General features: G+C 38.3%; 2 protein-coding genes across 2 annotated transcripts; one reads left to right on the forward strand and one right to left on the reverse strand.

Moving 5' to 3' along the window:
* Positions 1-772: 772 nt before the first annotated feature.
* On the forward strand, positions 773-5,570 carry trim35-13 (tripartite motif containing 35-13; the record flags this gene model as incomplete). The annotated part of the gene is given in 7 exon segments (XM_084088235.1): positions 773-902; positions 905-1,341; positions 2,976-3,071; positions 3,177-3,407; positions 3,485-3,507; positions 3,615-3,733; positions 5,035-5,570. Coding segments are annotated over 7 exon segments (1,572 nt in total).
* Positions 5,571-7,019: 1,449 nt separating this feature from the next.
* On the reverse strand, positions 7,020-19,390 carry slc27a1a (solute carrier family 27 member 1a). Its single transcript, XM_084088196.1, has 13 exons — positions 19,056-19,390; positions 18,739-18,906; positions 16,802-17,196; positions 16,559-16,723; positions 13,755-13,824; positions 13,579-13,670; positions 13,319-13,428; positions 10,690-10,899; positions 10,455-10,581; positions 9,963-10,100; positions 9,631-9,795; positions 9,380-9,526; positions 7,020-7,903 (listed from the first exon to the last, which is right to left on the reverse strand). Exons 2-13 carry the CDS (start codon positions 18,903-18,905, stop codon positions 7,746-7,748), a joined length of 1,944 nt encoding a protein of 647 aa, XP_083944322.1. The 5' UTR covers position 18,906; positions 19,056-19,390; the 3' UTR covers positions 7,020-7,745.
* Between the last annotated feature and the right edge of the window lie 1,589 nt (positions 19,391-20,979).

Genomic DNA, 20,979 nt, shown 5'->3' on the forward strand with positions numbered 1-20,979 from the left:
GTAGTTGTGTGATAGTTTGGGAGGCATCAGGACCTAAACATCTTGGCCAGAAAGAACTGAAAAAAAACTGACTTGTGAGAATTTTCCAGGAGAATAAAGCTGTCTGCCTGTAAACTAACGCTGAAGCCCAGCCAGGTCGTGCTCCAAAACAATGATCCCTATAGAAAATGATCCCTAAAACTTTTGAGATGGTATAGTCACAGTCCGGACCTAAACCCTAATGAGATGCCGTGGTAGGATCTGAAACACACAGTTCAAGCTTGAACACTGAGCAGAAGCAATTCTGCAAGGAGGAGTGGGCCAAGATTCCTCCATATAAATAACTACAGGAAACATTTGGTTGCAGTTATTGCTGCTAATGTGGATGCAACCAGATATTGGTTACCTCCATTAGCAGCATTAACTTCAAATAGTGTTGAACGAATAGTGCTTTCTTTAATGAATGCATGAAAGATTTATCTCATTGTGTTGTTGTTCATGAAGGCTCGTGGAAGGGTCTTGGTTAAAGATCTGAAGACATTCCGTGTAAAATATGTAAAAATACAGACAATCAGATGGGGGCATAAACTTTTTCACAGCACTGAATTAACTTTTTTTCTAAGGTTGTTTGCACAGTCCAAGCTTCTGGACAGTTTTCTGTTTATTTCTCCTGCCTTTTAATTTTATTTTTAAGAGGAGGCACACATCTTCTCGAATGGAATGAGAAAATCTTTCCTCTTGCGTCAGTGCCAGGGTCAAATCGATCTCCAGGAGCTTGATGTTACATAATGTAATGTTCAGGCATTTATCAGAAGATATCATGTGCCAGTCTAGATCTCACTCTGTGATGTATACTCTGAGTGAATACTGGAGCCAATCAGAAGACATATCTCCCAAGGGCAATCTTATGTGGGAGGGGAGGCATAGTACCCCCTTGTCACCCAACTGGGCAATAAAGGGCTCAAAGGAGCAATGGCCACCATGCAATCATATCTTGCAGATGACCTGTCGTGCCCCATCTGTGGAAATATCCTGCAAAAGCCCGTAGTGCTGTTTTGCAGACATCGCTTTTGCAAACTATGCCTTGAGAACCTGTGGAATGGAGGAGGATCTTGCGAATGCCCGCTTTGCTGTCAGCCATCATCTCTGGGGGAGCTCATAGTCAACACCATGCTTGAGAAGACCTGCGAGGGCTTTCTAGAGCGCTGCAAAAACAACCCTCTTGCATGCAAGGAGCATGGAGAGACCTTGACGCTTTTTTGTTTGGAGGATCTGGAACCCACTTGTTGCAAATGCAAGTCGTCAGCCAACCACCAGGGTCACAGGTTATATCCCTTAAATGAAGCTTCACACGACTGTAAGGTATGTCTACATACAGATTCATGGTCGTCTGCATCTATGTTTGACATTTGTTTTTCAGACAATGTTGATTCCAATGTAAATCTTCAACAATTGCACTGTCAATTCAAGGACAAGAGGGGAAACCAAAAAGAGAATAACCATTTGGACAACCGTCCTTTCCCTTTAGGACCTCAGAAATAGTTATTTATGGATTCTTGGCTGGATTCATTATCAGACTATTAATAGTGGTAAGTTCATGTTAGGGATGAGGCCTCCTGCTGAAACCAGATGCCCATGTGCTCAGTTTAGAGTTGATGAAAGTATACACTCATATCTCCTCAAAAGAATCTAAAAATCTTTTAAGGTCACGTATTAGGACCCTTTTATCACCCCACACGTAAAGGAAAGCATGCTATTATGATATCTGGTTTCATTTATTGTATTCACTTTCTTCAATTATTGCAACTTCACATTCTTCAGTTTCTACTTGTAATGTTTGGATTTTTATTTTGTTTCTTACAATTGCACCTTTCTTATGGCCATACAACCAGGATGTGAATTACACAATGGCCTTTAGGGGGGTCAGAGAGTTGGGGAGCAGTTTGCTTCATACATTCAGTTTAACAGCATCAAAGAGGCCAAATGTTATCATTCAACTGAACTGTGTATATGCATTTTAAACACTTAATGTTGTTCATCAATGCAATAAATGCATATCCCTGAATGGGTGCGGTTTTATAGCGCATTTAGTTCTGCTGCTCTGTGCTCAGGTAATGTTAATGGTATGACCCATTTCAGGGTCATGTCAGAACTAGAAATGTATCTTCTTATTAACAGGTAAAGCTTTATGTTATGGGTAGACTGCTTTCTTTGACCCCCACAACATCTTGTTTTGATGTCAAAACCCCATTCCCATTTGCACCCTGCATACAATCATGGGCACACCAGATTTTGGAAGCTAAGCAAGGTTTGACAGGGGTCGTTTACACGACACCGTTTTCAACTAAAAACTGTAAAAGAATGCGTATGTGCGCAAGTGCGTAGTCTTTTCTTGCATAATACAAAGTTTTTAAACGTTATCGTGGATCTGTGTGAATGGGGATGGTTTTTAATAATGTTGTCATCAGTACAAAGAAAAAACTTTTCCGTTTTTAGTACATCTTTGTGGTCTAAACGTACACTTAGTTAGTACTAGGATGGGACTGGCAATCCATCCAGGGTGTTTTGAATGGATGGTTGGATAATTGCAACTTTATATCTCAAAGTTATGCTTGAAAACTGCAGCTTCTCATAATTCTAGTCCCATTGGTCTGGGCTATAATTCATCCTTGGTCAGGACAATTAACTCTGTTGCTTGAATCCTTTCCACACTTCCAGGTTTGGAAAACAGAAGTAAACTATAACAGGGTAAACGTCTTTAGTATAATGTTATAAATGTACATTAAATAATTAAAATGTTGTATAGATTAGAAGTTAAGGCATTAATGTGTCACAGGCTGTCAAAAGGGCCCATTCTTCTTTAATTCTGCCATTGTTTTAAGTTCAGAAAAAGTTCAGGCCTCTCTAAATGAATAAATGATCAGGTGTGTTTAAATATGGGCATATCTAGTAATTACTAATTCTTTCTGTGTTATCATTTTATTCACTCTTTATAGGAAGAACTCAAAAATGCTTTGAAACCACTTCAGGAAAAGCTGAAGCTCTTTCGAAAAGCAAAACTCACTTGTGAGCAAACAATAGAGCATATTAAGGTATTTTCACATTGAATTTGCTTTAAGCATGCAGACGAACAATTATAGAAGGAGACTATGAATTCTCCACTTCAGAAAAAGTAAATGATAACCTTCTCATTACAGAGTCAGGCCGAGAACACAGAGAGGCAGATACGAGAGGAGTTTGAGGCGATGCACCAGTTTCTGCGAGATGAGGAAGCATCCAGGCTTTCCATGCTCAAGCAAGAGAAGGATCAGAAGAGGCAGATGATGAATGATAAGATGGAAGATTTGGAGAATGACATCACTTCACTTAGCAACACTATAAGAATCATTGAACAGGAGATGAGATCTCAGGATATACCATTCCTCAAGGTGAACATTCGTAAATGAATGATAGAAACACAACACATACATTTTTTGTAATCTGCTTTTCTTTTTATTTCATCTAGAATTATAAGGACACTATAAAGAGGTACAAATCCTTTCTCAGTTATCAATTTCATTTCAACTTTTCCATCTGTAAGTATAATTTGCTCTGTGACCTAGACACAGAATAACTCTGTATTCTTTTATTGACAGAACCTGGCGGGTTCCCCAGGATCCAGAGATGATAAGAGGTTCACTGCTCGATATTGCCAAACACCTGGGCTCATTAAAGTTTAAAGTCTGGGAGAGAATGAAGGAAATCATTCAATATAGTGAGTATACTCTGTGGGCCCTATCTTGCACCCAGCTCAATTGACTTTGTAGCCTACACCGACGCATGTATCATTCCTATTTTGCACCTCGACAGACGCACATCGGTAAGTTAGGAAATGAACTTGCGCTCCCGGGGGCGGTTCAGCGAAAAGAGGAGGTGTGTTCCGGTGCAAACGTTACCTGGTGCTATTTTGCAGGTTTAGAAAAAAATTCCGCCACTGACCAGGAAAAACCTAGTCTAAAGTCAGTGGTGCGTTGCGCATGTTATTCATATGCTATTTTAAGGGCGCATGCTTGGCCATAATAAATGTAGCGTGTGCACAACGCGCATACACTTTGCTTATCTCATCTACAAACAGACACGCATCAGTTCTCATTTTTAGAAAACCATACATTATTACAAGGAAAAATATTAACACACAAGGTAAATTATTGTTTACAAAGTTACTCGCGCTTGATACTTGAGTTTCAGATCGTTACAATAGGGCCCAGAATATTCATGTCCCTAAAGGAACACAAAATTTCTCTGGGAATGCAAATTCACCATATCACCATGTCCCTTTAAGGGCTCTGTATGTTTTTTTTTGTTGTCTTATTTACTTACTTGTCCATTTTAAATCAGTGTCAAGAAATCTTTAATCATATTTAACCAAAAAACAAAACAAACAAACAAAAAAATTACAAGAATTTCCCCCCAAGACTAAAGATAAAAATCGGTAGCCTATTATAATGTCAAAAAAAATCTCATTCATATTACTGTAATGCAGTAAATAAATGTGTAAAAGCACAGCTAAATAGTAAAATGTTTGTTGTTAAAACAATGGTCAAATTCATGATGATTTTAATAGAAAAATGGGAAAGTGGTTTAATTGTCATGAAAATACTAACAATAACGTTACAATGCAAAAAAACTAATTATTCATTTTATTACACTTTATATATTTGCGTCTCTAAATTTCAATTACACAACATATCTTTAAAGGCCGTTTTCTGAGTTTTTTCTCCTGCACTGAACCAGAAATCTCTATCTCAGGAACACTTACACACACCAATCTTTACAGTTTTATTCCTTTCTATATTCTGAAGGTTTTTACAAAAGTTTTTTCATATATCATTTGCCTGAATTAACATTTCCTAAAATGTAATACATCTTTTCATCAATTCGTATTGTAAATCAGTCAACTGGGGAAGTATGGTGACATCTATTAGTTATATTTTTTTCACCTAGAGTCTCTTGCTTTAATTTTTGCATACTCAGCGACATTAACATTTCACCTTTCAAACAATTGCTTCGCTGCAGCTCCAGTGACCCTTGATCCGAACACCGCGGCAAGCTGCTTCCTCCTGTCAGAGGATCTGACAACATTACAGTGCTGTTCCCAGACGTTTAAACTCCCAGAAAACCCTGAGCGTTTCAATGTCGGCGCAGAGGTGCTGGCCCATGAGGCCTTCAACTCCGGACGACACAGCTGGGACGTGGAGGTCAAAAACAACACCTACTGGGTCATTGGAGTTGCAAGCGCATCCATCAGCCGAAAGGGAAAGCACGTGCTGACCCCCGCAGAGGGATTCTGGACCATTAGGCTACGAAACGGAGAGTATAAAGCCTGTACTGCCCCATGGTCCCCTCTCACTATGACTCAGGAGCCGCAGGTGGTGAGAGTCGTTCTGGACATGAACAGGTCCAGGGTGACTTTCTACGACCCACGAGAGAGGACGCCATTATTCACCTACATGGACATCATCACTCCGAGAGCATTCCCATACTTCTGCAGTGCCTGTAAGGAACACCCACTGAAAGTGTTGCCAGCGTGGATCTCTATTAAAACAGACTGATGTGAAGAAGGTCCCTCTCAGCATTTCTCTCTCCACATCTCAACTCTCATCTCTCATGTTACAGTACATGTGTTGTGTGCGGGTCAGCTATGGAAATAACCTCCAGTTACACTTGTTTTGGATTTTAAAAACCTGATAGATGATCTGAACAACATAAAATGCATAGGTCACATTTTCCTAAAATCAAAAGAAAATATAATAATATTGTAATCCAACTCCAGTGGTTGATACTTCATCATAGTGTGTGGCGGTACTGCACCTTATCACTGGTTTCCACCCACTCAAAATCTTGTTGGAGGAGTTGATAGATATAGAAGAGAGACAGGCCCTGTTTACATCTGTTATTAAGATGTGTTTTGGTCAAACGGATCACAAGTGGACGATGCTAAATACAGGTGTAAACGGGGTCTAAAACGTTTTGAGCTTGTCCACTTTCGAACACTTCCAGAAGTAGTCAAAAACGCATTAGATCGGATTGCTTTCGTAGTGTAAACGCTCATGTGGTCGAAAACGTTCGAACAGCCGAGAAAAGACCGTCTGCTCTCCGCATACTGACCTAATGAGTAAACATTCTGGGAAGTGCGCTAGCCAGACGGGATTTAAACTTTGTCGGCTGAAGACCCAAGTTTTGTTTGAAGATAAAAAATGTACCAAGCACAATGTTCTCTCATCATTCCTGATTTCTAACACATACTCACAGGTCATATGTAAATTGGATGAGCTTATTTTGTCCATTAGATCGAAAGATCTTAAAAAGCCCATACATTTACACGCCCATAGACCCTCCCCTTGAAGAAATCAGGGCAGAAGTGGCTGAGAGTGGACAAAAGAGATGGATTAAAACAACAGGTGTAAACGAGTATGTGTCTTCCTCGTCTATGTGTGATCCATTCAACCAAATTGCATCTTAATACCAGGTGTAAACAGGGCCACTGTCTACCCTCACCCGGAAAAAATGTTCACTCGCCACTGTGGGAGTTTTTTGGATTTGGTAAAAAGAGGGGGTGTTAGAAACCCCAGTCTGCAGGAAATGCCATTAAATTAGTTTTGTGCACTTTATTTGGACAGTTAGTCTCCGCCTCCCTAGTCTCATATTTTGACTGACAGCAAACCAAATTTCTATAGATATCTATTGTTATTGTGAGTACTTAGGTCACAAAAATAAATCTGACATTGTGACAGGCCTAATAATAAATATTATTTACATATAACCCAATATTAAAGATTGATGTCAGTACATTAAAATCAGAAATGAGGAGTGTAGTGAAAACCTGATATTGTGACAGCCCAATAGAATTATATTACTTCAACTTTTTTTAATATTACTTTTTGTTTTATTTAATGAGAAATTTTATTTTTTATTTAAATATGACCCTTTCCTTTCTTTGTGAGATTCAACAAAAATAAATGTCGATGTAAGGTCATTAGAATCAGAGAAGAGAAGTAAAATGCAGTAAAAATGTTTATTTATTAATTTAGATTGCCATAGATTCATGTAATTACACTGTTTTAGTTTTTCAAAACGTCTTTGTTCATGTATCTGTGTCAGGCCATTCATCTTGTCATATCACACATGAGTAAAGCTTGAGGAGGTAAAATCTAAGGCACTTTATTGTGGCTGTTTACAAAGACACTCTGTATCTTTCAGCTCTCTAAAAGTCACTTTGGAGTTAGGCAATTTTAACAATGTTTAAGTAGTAAAACTCTCAATTTCGTTAATGTACACAAATCATCATCATTCAGGCTCAAAATGCATTTAACTTGCTGGTTTGTAGTGGGATAAGTCTAATGTCAAAGCCAGACATCCTAGAGGAGTTTCATCTTTCATCCCATTGGCTTTGTGTTGTTGTTTTGGTTGTTAAATTGGGAGTGCACATCATCAACTAAGAATAACACATTAAAAGAATAATTCACTCTTACGGTCTCATCTATTGCATATTAGATAATTAGTTTGTCATTGCCAAGATACAGCTTGTGCTTTCTAGTAGGCTACCAAATCGAAGAAACCTCTTCAAATGCATTGCTATAAATATGAATAATGTAAATGCAAAAGAAGTGTCTACATGCTAGCAGAACTAATCTGAGTGGTTTCTGTCGCAGTATTGCGGTAACACTGCGCGCGGTCACATGTTAGAAGATGACCAGGTAGGTTCAGGCTACCTTCTCTTCTTCGTCTCAAAGGGATATCCTGCCTTCTTCAAAAGCACTGTACAGCTCCTCGTTCACAAGCTCGTAACGGCCTGCTCTGGAGTTCAGAAAGTAGATCTGGTCAGTTGTGAGCCGTGGATCATATCCTTCCCTCTGCAATCTGGTCTTTTGAATTTTAAATGTTCCTGTGAAAGGGTAAGAGTAGGAAATCAATTCACAGCATACACACCATTTTTGAATTATTTGAGAAAAACAATGGGTCTTTATCAATCAGATTAACCATCATATGACTATTGTGTCCAGTTAGATTCAAAATGTAAAAAAAGAATCACTAGAAATCACAATGAATAAGAATAAACACAATGCACGATTATATTTAATCATTTATTTCATGCTCATCAATGGCAAAACATAGTAATTAACAAAAATAATAACATTTTTATTAAAGCATTTTAAATATCAGTGAACACTTTTGATTGACAAACAAATTACTAAATCAGTTCTTCAAATTCTTTGAAACGCAGAGTTTAAACTGATTCACGTAAGTGAATCAAAACTAATCAACTCTAACATTATGTTTGCAAGTGCAACACTGTACACTTGTTTCCAACACTGTAATTAAAAAAAAACTAATTGCAACTATTTACCTAGCAATTCTTTTTTTCTTCTCAGAATCAAAAGTTTATATCTCAAAATTGCGAGAAATAGTCAAAATTAAAAAGTCCTGAATTATGAGATAACTCTCAAATGTGAGAAAAAGAGTCCTAAATTATAAGGTAATAACTCACAAATGTGAGGAAAAGAGTCCCAAATTGAGATAATAAATTGTAAGATAAAAAGTCACAGTAACCTTATTTATTTTTTATTCCGGGGCAGAAACAAGCCTCAGTATCACTTTATTTTACAGTGTCCTTGTTATATAGGTTACCTGTAATTACTATAGTAATAACAGTAAATTATGTGTAATTACAAACAACTAACCCTAAACCAAACCCTAACCCCAATTTTATAGTAAATAGATGTAGTTAATTAATATTACGCAGTACTTAAATGTATGATTACACTGTAGCAATGACACCTTAAAATAAAGTCTAACCCAAGCGTTCATACATTAACCCTTTCCCCGCCAGCATTTAAAAAATAAATAAATTGCCAGCCACCACCAACATTTTTTATCAATTCTCACAAAAAATGTAATGGACCCCAGAATATTTTTTTGTATAAATATCTGCAATATATCAGAAGAAAGAACATAGCCTCTGCGTAATAAAAAAATAAAAAAATAAATAAAATTTTATCAACACTTGTGGGTAAGTTTCATTAAAAAAAGCAACATTTTGAGAAAATCGTCAAAATCTACAACATGCATAAGCAATGCTTTTATCGATTGTTCCTGCTCCTTTTTCGCCTGTGTTTTGATCCGGAGATTCTGTACTCTTTCAGAAGGTGCGTAATATGCGCCCCTTACTGTATAACAGTGGAAACATGGAGAGCCGTAAAATTCCGTCAATGGAGTTACTCTGTCCGGAAGGAGTTAATCATTGTGATATTCACAAAGTTGCTTAGCTTTACATCTCTAGAAAAACTACAGTGCATATATGGCAAAATACTCAATATATCGCCCAATCCAGGCAGTATGAGTTTTGGGGGTCTTTCCTCACCTGTGGTATCTACACATGGGGAGATGCGTAGAAATATTGGCCGTGCGTATGGAGGAAGAGCTTGCTGAACTTCTCTCAGGAAAGAATTACAGTTAAAGCTTCCGGTTGAGTCAGCGATGGCAGCCATTCCAGCTTTTCCCTCCACACCTATACAAACACATACATGTGTGTATATGGGGACACCAGAGGATTAGACTTTGGAATTATGGGTCCTTGGAAATTTAGGACAAAAGCTGCTTTGTCTGTCTTACCTGGTACGTTTACTCCAAACACTGCTACATCAATCTGTCCCAACAGGGTGCTCAGTGTTCCTTCCACTTCAGTGGTGGAGACGTTCTCACCTTTCCAACGAAACGTGTCACCACTCCGGTCCCGGAAGTACATGTATCCAAGCTCATCCATAACTAAAACATCACCTGAGAGACACCATACCAACCAAATAAGTTTACGGAGTAGTGCACGTTATATTGTGGTTGCATTTGTGAGTTTTGTCTTGCAGTCTAAAACCATCCACAATATTTACATCCACGCTGTTAGAAAATATTAGACACTGCCACTTCTTTGCAGTGTATAAAAGGTGCACCTGACAGATAAGCAGAGTCATTTTTCCTGAACACATTGTAGGCGATCTTCTTCCTGGTGGCATCCTGACTAGCGTATCCATCAAACCGACGGAGAGGATCCTGCTGATTAATTCTCCCCACCAACAGCCCAGGCTCTCCTGTGAGCGGAAGACAATACATGAAGAGAAAGACCAATGGTACGGGCACAAAAGACATCTCTGAGAGGAGAATGACTATTAATTGATTTAAATTAATTGTTACAGTTTATTGCAGTAAAATGCCAACAACTTTTTACTTGATAAGTGTGCGTGAGCTATCTTTATTTGAAATGCATGCCATTTGCTGTGATATTTTATGTAATGCATTGATATTCATATATTTTAAAGTGTCCAAATACATATTGAGGCCACCAAATATTAGACTTAGACCAAATCTAAAATTGATGTAAAACCTACTGCATGACGACATGTTCAGCATATAAATCAAACAAGAGTTTTTGGCTCTGAACGCACCAGGTCGGCAAGACACACACAGTCCCTGCTTGTCCCGAACCAGCTCCATGGTTTCCTCGTTCACTTTCACCAGTCGGATGGGGTACACATTAGGAAGAATGCGACTGTTAAACCCACAAGATCCAACCTGCCGTGTTGAGAGTGAGTTTTTAACCATTCGTTTAACTGTTACAACTGACAAAATTCATAAATCAGTTCAATATTTAACGTTCTCAGAACAACACTGATATCTGACCTTGCCGTCCATATTGGCAATGCTGCAGTTGCACTCGGTGGCTCCATAGAACTCGCCTATCTGTTTTACTCCAAAGCGCTCCACGAACGCCTCCCACACGCTCGGCCGCAGCCCGTTCCCCACAGCCAAACGCACCCGGTGCTGTCGCTCCGTGGGCCGCACAGGCTGGGACAGCAAGTAACGGCAAATCTCGCCTATGTACTGCACAACCTGGAAGTGAGGGAAAAAACAGACTGTTGTGAGAGTAAGAACGACACACTCTTGTATTTATTAGTGAATTTATTCACTCATAACACTGAATCATTAAAGATGCTTGTAAGTGACATCACGCTCCGGGATATATTAATTTATTTAAATGCGCATTAACTCTTTCCCCCGCATTGACAGAATTTACAGTTCACCGGCATTGACAGAATTATCCGGCAATCCATGTTTTCACTGTTATACGGATATTACGCTATTGCACATTTTCTGAAAGATATTCTGGGGGCCATGAAACTTTTGTGAAAGCAAACAAAAATGCTGGCGCTGGCTCGCAACTTAAAAAACACATTGGCGGGGAAAGGGTTAAAATGCACTTCATACAATGACTTATAAAAAACCTGACATTAAACATCAAAATCTATTTTAATATAGAATTTGAAAATATAAGGTCAGCATGCCTTTTAGAAATATCAAATACATACCATTTTATTTTAAGTTAGTTCAGTGTCAAATGGCCAAGTTAGAGAAAACATTGATTTTCATGATTCAAAGCAACTTTCCAACTGAAAACTTTTCAAAAACTTTTTGAAAAAGTTGTGTACACTCTCGTCTCAGCCTGAGACGTCACACCCACGGAGAGTTGGCTGAATATCTGATGCATATGGCACATGAAATGGGAAACACTTCAGAAGTTTCTAAGTCAACATCTGATTGGCTGAATTCTACAGGATTTCCGGGAGACGTTCTTTAACGGTCCGCCTGGAACTAAAGCCGTCGTGACCCTCATAGAAGGAGAAAGCTGTTGTGTTTCCAACTGTGACAATGAGTGTTTATCAGGATCAACTAAACACTGAATTTTCAAAAGTATGTGAAGTTCACAGCATGGACTCTTTAAAAGACGTCCAAGAGTTTTGCTTGATGCACTTAGGCCGCATTTATATTAAGTTCAAGTGTCCCAATTCAGATTTTTTTCCTCCCATGTGGCACAGATTAGACATAATCCATGAACGTGTAAGCAGGAAAAAAGCACATGGATACCAATATTGTCAGATCAGTGTCAGGCCTTATTTATATGTGGAAATAAATCTGATATGAATCGCATACGAGCATTTGCGTCTGCCATGCAAGCGGACAGATCGGATTTTCTCGTCAAAGTCGTACATCATTGAAAAAGTGACGGTGGCGAATGACGTACCAACCACAGTGGCTACAACAGTGATCATTTCTACATTCCCCCAGGCTGCAACTAGGGCTTTAAGACCTTTAAATATGGTGCGGAAAACAAAAGCTTGTATCATCATTTCATCTGTGTCCATTGTAAATCACGCCGTTTTTACCTCCTTTTAAGCCTTGTCAGGGTCACTTCATCTAGCTTGGGTTGTTTCGCCAAGTGCATAGTGTAAATGGAGATATGGGAAGAGTATTATTTTCCAAGCCTGGCCGACCCTTTGCAAGAACTTGGAAGGACCCTGGAGTGATCTAATTTTATTAGTTGTGTGCCCTCTCACATCAATTATGGAAGCGGATATTTAGCAGCATATGTCTGTAAACATGAAAGAAAAGATGCTGAAATCGCAGCTGGCCAATTCATTCTTGTGTTCGGTTCTCTCGAACTGCTTGTTGCCATTAAAAAGTGGAGAGATATGCTTCAAGCAGATGTTTGCACAACGTTCTTCAATGAATGATCTATGGTCTATTATTGATACTGACTTTACATTTTGACGCCCCTAAACATGATGCTGAACAAAAGTAACTGTGATTGGTTGCTTTTCATGTCAATCAGAAGGCCTCTGGGCGGTCCTTGACCAGTGAAAGCTGCTATAGTGTCCAGATCTTCTGCAGTTAGTCTGACGGTCTGGCTACATGAGACTATGTACACTCAGATGTAAGGGAATATGAATTACTCAAAGCAAATTTTTGTTGAAAATTGTATATAGGCTTTTAAAAGACCATATGAAACTAATGCAAATGTAAAATTTTCAATTGATCCTCATCTTGGGCATTCTTAGGGGGCATTTACACAAACTTTTTATGCGTTTTGGCCGTTCATCTACCTGACAACGGTGTTGTGTGGGCCTGAAAACGCAAACATTTGAAAATGGGTTTTAAAGTGCAAGTTTTTGAAAACGTTACCGTTATCATCTCTGTGTAAACTACAAATTTGTAAACTACAAAAACTACGAATTTGGGATGGTGATGTCACAACGCATGCGTATTGTGTGTTCAGTCTAGAGGTGCATAGTGTTTCTTTACAAAGTGACATGGCCTGGCATGAATAATGATCCGTGTGATCGGGGATCGTTTTGACTATGGTGTCGTCTTGTACGTGAAAAACACAAAGGAAAAACGTTTCCATTTTTAGTACACTGTTGTCGTGCAAATGTACCCTTATTTGCCATTAATGACCCAAATGTAAGTGACTTACAGTGCAGTTATGTTTGATACAGTCTTCCCAGAAGCGACTTGCTGAGAACTTCTTCTTGACCACCACGGTTATACCGTGAATCAGACACTGGCCCACACCCATAATATTACCTGTTAATGAGTAAATCCAACAGATGTTGAGCTATTTGTGAAATCTGCAACAGTATGTTTAATTTGAAACCAACAGCTTAAAACTTATTTATAGAAATACATAGAGCCTATGAGGTCAGGAGCAACATGTCTGTGATATGCACAACACACCTGCTGAGTGGTAGAGGGGTAAACAGTCATAGATGATGTCGTCTGGCCGCATACGAAAAGAATGGTACCCGAAAGCAGCAATCCTGTAATACCTAGGAAATAGAAGTAGTTTAATAAAAGCTTGTTTCATTTCTAAGGAAAGCTGTAAGGTTGTGATGTGGCTGCGAGCAGGTTACCGACTGTGCACCACTATAGCAGCTTTAGGGAGTCCAGTGGTGCCAGAAGTGTAGATATAGAACAAACGATCTGTATGAGAAAGGGAAAACATGATGTGACATGGGTGATGCTTGGACTACTAGTTTAATGGTAACTGTCTAGTGTGCAGTGCATTATTCAGCAAGGATGCGTTCATTTGATTAAAAGTGACAGCAAAGACATTTATAATGTTACAAATAACTATTATAAAATATTAAACGGCACAAACTAGCATACCCATATCCATCATTTTCAATTTTAATAATATTTCACAATATTACTGTTTTTACTGTATATTTTGATCAAATAAATGCAGCCTTAGTGAGTATAAGATATAAAATAAAAAAAAACATTTTTGAAAACATTTGAATGATATGTTATGTAGTTCCTGTTCAATTTCTTAATGTTTATTATTTGGTTCATTATTTATAATCCTTTATAATGCAATTTGATATCTGAAAAACTTGAAATAAAGTAACCTTTATTTAAGTAACCTTAAAGGTGCAGTGTGTGATTTTTAGCAGTTTCTAGTGGTGATGTTAAGAATTGCAACCAACAAAAGTTACGGTGGCGGACAGGAAAAGATGTAATCGTCTGAGACAGCAGAGAGTAGCCAGTTAAGCAATCTTTACAAAGGTTTCTTTTTCAAAGATAAATTAAGAAATGATGTTTACTTTATTATTCAGTAAAACTATATGTTATTGCGAATATTATTGTTACTTGAACATTATTGTGTCAGTGTTTTATTCGCTGACTTTAGCTAGCTTCCTTGCACGAAGAACAACATAGTAATGAAACGCGTTTGTCCGTTTAGGGCTACTGTAGAAACATGTCGGCACATTTCAATGTACGGGGACCCGCGGTATGCATGTAGATAGAAATGGCTCATTCTAAGGTAATACAAACAAAACGGTTCATTATATACACCACTGAAAACATAGTTATGTATATGATATTGCATTTCTGTCAACAGATCCCCCTAAATATTACACAATGCACCTTTAAATAAAGCATATTGGCATACAATAGCATTTTTGCTTTTGCTGTAGTATTGAAAATTGTATTGACAATTGTGAAATTGAATTATTAATATCAACCACTGAAATTTTGATGACATTCCTAGTGCACAATATACATACTACATCACGTAGTAGTTGGATATTCTGTGTTGTAAAAATACGTTATTCTGACATTCCTAAATATTTCTTTACCCATATTTACCCAAAAAGATTACCTTCTCTTATCATCAAAAGAGCTTTTAACAGAACTGAAGACCACTTTATTAATCACCATCACTTCACAAGAGTGGACACCATTTATTTGAGCTAATATATCTCTGAGAAAATCTAAAAATCTAATTAATTTGCTACTCAAAGTTATGTCTGATTAAGGGCTATTACACAAATAAACCAGACCCACTGCCAGCAGCACAATATGAAGTGTTCTTATAACGACTTGTGTAATAGTCAATCCACCATATTTGTAATGAATAGGCTAGTCTGAGGATGAATACAATCAAGGAGAAGTGGAATACACTCTTATTCCTAGGGAGGACACTAAAAATATACTTTACACACTAATAACTGACAATAAACACAACTAGTAGCCCTCAGGATCAACAGATATGGACTCAAAACCAATTGTCTAGAAGTTTTTTTTTTTTAACTTACCTCCATAAAAACTTCCATAATGGCCCACAACACAAAGTTTTGCTACAAAACTGCAGCAGCAGAGATCATAAAAGCACAAGATGTGAAATAAATGTAACACTCCAGTGCGCTAATAGTCAAAGTGAGGTGAAATTACAAACACTAAAATACTTGAGCCATCCATCAGAGACCTCTCGAAATGAGTCTCTACAGCAGGGGTGTCAAACTCATTTTAATTTTGGAGAGCTGGACTACAATAATCTTCAGCTTATGAAGGCCATTATTTTAATTGGTTACACTTAATGAATGGGTCATTGAATCATTCACATAAACAATTTGTTAAAAAATGCAGTCATTCATTAACTAAACTACTGTGTGTTGCAATGGTTCAACATAAAGGGAATGCATGGACTCTCTCAATGCATTTTTTTATTTGATTTTTGCAAAGTTAGAGATATACTCAATGATGTCAGTGCTCATATAACAACAGCCCAAACCCATAAAATAAATGAAATCTTTCCACATGCCAACTTAGGCCCTGTTTACACCTGGTATGAGGATGTGTTTTGGTCGATCGGATCACAAGTAGACGAGGGAGTCCTTTTTTACACCTGGTGTTTTAATCCGTCTCTTTTGTCCACTTTCAACCATTTCTTTCCTGATTTCTTTGAGGGGAGGGTCTATTGGCGCTTTAGATCTAATGGACAAAAATAAACTCACACAATTTACATGTGAACACGACCAGAGAAAACAGAAAACCATACGGAGAGCATCAGCTTTCATTTCTGTTCTGACACAACTTGGGTCTTCAGCCGACAAAGTTTAAATCCCGTCTGGCTAGTGCGCTTCCTATAATGTTTACTCATCAGGTCAGTAGGCGTCTTTTGCAGCTGTTCGAAAACATTCAACCACACGTTTACACCACGAAAGGAATCCGGTCATATAAAAGTGGACAAGCTCAAAACATTTTAGACCCTGTTTACACCTGCATCGTCCACTTGTAATCGTCCAAAACGCATCTTAATACCAGGAGTAAACAGGGCCTTAGACTCCTCCATGAGCCATATCCGACCCATGGTCTGCGTGTTTGACACCTCTGCTCTACAAGTAAACCCTCGTAATTCTGTGAATCTCACCGTTGAAGCCCTTGGAGACAGTGCAGGGTGGTGGGTGTCGAGGGGAAGATGCCAGAATGGAGTCAATGGGCTGACATTTCAGAGCGGCCATCTGGTCTGGACTGAGGTCTCCCGTGCTGAACCGCACCATGGTCTCACTCAAGGAAGAGCTCACTTCTGACAGGGCTACATACACACAGGGAGGCATGTGCATTTAGTTGAATGGTCCTGATCAAAGAGTCAAAGAGAAGGTTTTCGACTCACCGTCTGCTAGCTCTGCTCCAAACACCATCCCTCGGGATGCTGACACACCCACGCAGTGCAGGAGCGAATCCTTTCGGAGGTTGAAGTTAATGAGCGCAGCCTCCACACCGACTTTGGCCAGGCCAAGCCAGAGCGCCACTTGGAGCGGCCGGCTCTCCATGAAGAGCGCCACCACATCTCCTGAGGTCCAGCCCTGGCTCAGTGCCCAATGGGCCACAGCATTGGAGATCTGATCTAACTGGCAGAAAGTCCACGTTTCCCCAGTGGCTTCATACACGAGCGCAGGCTTGTCTGGGTGTTTAGCCACGGTTTGTGCAAAGATGGAGGGTATGGTGTTTCGGTGACGGATATGATGCCATAGCGCCAGTTTGACCCTCAGCAGCACATAAAGCCCACTGATGGACAAGAAGAGGAATAATCAGTTATTCACACCATTTGAATATTCAAAGTCATTCCTTAATATGTGCCACGCCAGATCCATTGTTAATGAAGTTGCTGTCACGCTTAACTTTGTTCAGGAAATTTTCATGCACGAAATCCAGTCATTTTCATCCACACGATTCGGATTATTGTGAGGACCAAGTATTTCCCCATGAAAATTCTGCAACAAGTACCGTTGGTTGCAGAACCATTGGTTCGCCGCATTGGTTGTGCTTCATACAACACTACACTATTGAAAATAGACTACATAAACAAGAAAGAAAATACACTTTATTTCCCTTAAAATTTTTCTACCATGACTGCCCCTTGACAGCCGTTCTCACGAGTCTCGTAACCAAATGAAAATTCGGGAATGAGATAGGAAAGATTTGATTTGTCAGATTTGACAACAAACAGTTGGCATGAAACGGACGTTCCGACAGACTTTACTTTCAATGTGATGTATTTCTGAGTGAAACTGCTATTGAAAAAAAAGAAAGAAAAAAAAGTAGGACAGGGCTTGACATTATCCATTAGTTGTTATTTGGATTGTGAACGTTGAGTGTGTGAATAGTCATTTGATTTCAAGCCGACTTTCAATTTCGAAGTTTCACAAAAAAAAAAACAGGTTTCATACAGATTTGGTAGACACGATAAAGATAGCCTACAGTTCTAAAAATTGTTCTAAATAAAAAAAGAATAGCAAAGTCCACACCACAACTATAACAATAACTATAACTATAAACAATATTGTTGGAATCACTTTCAGAATGATTTTATCCAGCTGATGAACAATAAAAACATTGACAGCCAATCAGAATCAATCCTTCTTTGAGCTCGAGGATGTGATGCAATGCCATTGTGCGCTGGTGTGGATGCTAATATTGTTATCTTTCTTGATGTAAAAAGGCCTTGAATGAAGACAGTAATCTAATTTTTTTTGGCGAACTATTCCCTAAAGTTGGACTAGCCTAAGAGGTGGTTGTAAGAGGCGGGGTTTAAGCAGATGAAACGATTGGAGAAGTCTGCCAAAAGCCACCAGAAAGAAGTCTGCCATTTCAATGGAGTTATGACATTTTGTCACCATGAAACCAAAATGGACAATTCTTCTTTTTAAAAAATTGTCAAAATAACATCCCATCCCTCTTGCAGGTCATCTCTTCTCTGCTGATGTTGTTTACTTGCGAAAGGGTGAGATAACTGTCACTCACATGAGATCCACCAATAGCACACCACAACCATCCAATCAATTGCTGATAAACAAAATAAAGTCCCGCCCTAAATTTTTTCTTGTTCGAGAAGCAGTTTCACTCGGATTTATGAAACAATAGGGAAGAAAATAGTAACTATCGCAACTTCCGTTTAAACATTACAAAGTCATTTAAAAAAAAAAACATGCACAGATGAAAAGATCACAATAAGATACATACATTTAGAAAATAGAATTTGCATTTCATGGTGACTTTAACTTATTAGAAAGCAGAATTTGTATGATATCCAAAATATCAGTCACTCACTTGATGTCCCTTTTAGCCGTACGAACAACCACATACAGGTACCGCCAGCCTCCTGTTCCTAAGTAAACACCCAGACCTGCTGCGAGGCTCCAGGACCAAGAAGCCCCAAACAGACGGAGCAGGCCCAGAGAACCGAAGGACAGGGAGCCACTCGCCACATAGTGCATCCTGGAACAGGTACATGATGCAGCACATTACTTCTCAAACACAGCAGCGATTGGAAGTCATCAATTAACATATTAAGTTAGTTATGACATACTGTCTACTGATTGTTTATGGTGGTATCATAAAATAATAAAACAGTGATGAAACCTTACCTATGGTAGACAAATATAGTTCAGCCAGCCCTGATCTGTCAAGACATGGGACGACCTTGCTGTGCAGTTAGAGGTTGACTGACCACAGTTATGTCCAAACTAGACCCCCTGTGAAAGTTAACACGAGCGTCCGAGAACACAGAGCAGGGGGAACTTGCTATGGTAGTCCGTTATATGCAGAAGTACACTACTCGGGAAATATTTTCACTTCTTGTGCAGCACGTTTTTGACAAACTATGTGTTTACTAACATCCACTGGCTGTTTGCACTGTGCAGGCAACAACATGTCATGAAGCCGGAGTTGGTGAGAAAGCTTTTCAAAATGGCTGAAAGAGGCTGTTTTTCACAATAAAAGTGTAAAAGTCGTCGTGTTCTCGTCATTGATGCTGTTAAAATTTTATGTTTTTATTATTATTATTATTATTTATCATTACGTACTCAAATAACACAGACACGCGGGTAATTCTATGACTTTATATATATATATATATATATATATATATATATATATATATATATATATAAATCAGTCAGTCATGCACGTTTTTCTTATGAACAGGTGACATCACTGTAACTTTAATGGACATACTTCTGTTGAATGAATACAGACACTTGTTGCAAGTTGCAACCCTCAAAAACGTAACTCTATTAACAATCAGGGCTGCCAACTTTTGAGTTTAGCTTGGAGTGAGATTGTTACAATGTTTACATTGTACAATGACTGGTAGGATACAGTTTTTATTATTGCTTGACAAAAATTTCAAGATTTCAATTCCATTCTTGTGATTTGATTCCGATTTTGATTCAATATTGACTAATTTGGATACATGTTTATTTTAAATTTTACTTAAAAAAATAATATCACCTAATGCTGTAAACATAGAGGGCCCAATCTGCTGGTATTATTAAAGGTTATAAATAAATTAAATTAAATATAATGCAGTTTTTGTTATAATAACAATTATTTAATGACATAAGTAAAAAATATAATAAATATGTAATACAGTGCTCAGCAAAATCTCCTCTAGCTATTTTTTCTATTCAGTTAACATGCTATGGTCATTAAATGGCTTTCCTGAGGTAAATGTAACGTTCTGTGACATAATTGTTCTCCTGCTGTTATATTGACCTCTTTCCGTGGTTGAAAAACACTAATTGGTCGATATTATGTATACTTTCGGTAAGTTGTACTGCATCTTTAAATAAAAAAGTAACAGATGATGGGTTCACGTGCACTTGAACTGAGGCGCTCAGCGATCTGTCACGTCACATTTACCAGCGCCAAACGTATTTTTGTCTGAATTTCGTAATAAAATTGACGAAAACTAAGAGCTGAGAATTAGTTTAATATTAAAAGTAGGTAGCCTACCTCTTTGCTCCGCAATTTTTCTGTGCGTGAGAAAATGGATGTGTGGCGTGAGAGCGTGTGAAAAGTGTCAATTGCGTGAGTCTCACGCTCAATGCGTGAGAGTTGGCAGCCCTGATTAACAATTTATCGCCAAGTACTAAAGTTACATACTTGATAACTATTTATTATTGTAGCCACACACACACACACACACACACACGCAAACAACAGTGGCTGTTTTAGCCTATAAAAATATTTTTAATAGAGCATATCCTGTCCATTAAAAGTACTGTATCATATAATTATAGATGTTTTACCACTGACATTATGTTTTTGTGGGGGTCTTGTATTTTTCCTAGTCAATGCATGTAGACTGAGATGAATGGACATGCATACAGATTTCTTTGCTTTCTCCGTGAACTATGGGGTCTTTGGTTGTAACTATAGTATTTTGATGGTTACTATATGATAAAAAAAAAAAAAGAAAATACCTATAAGGTCAACCCTTGTGAAAATGAAGTAGGCTACACTTTAGCCAACACTGGAATGTTTAAATTGTACTGACAAGCATTCATG

This window comes from Abramis brama, assembly GCF_963993115.1.
Source record: "Abramis brama genome assembly, chromosome: 1".
Classification (NCBI taxonomy): Eukaryota; Metazoa; Chordata; class Actinopteri; order Cypriniformes; family Leuciscidae; genus Abramis; species Abramis brama.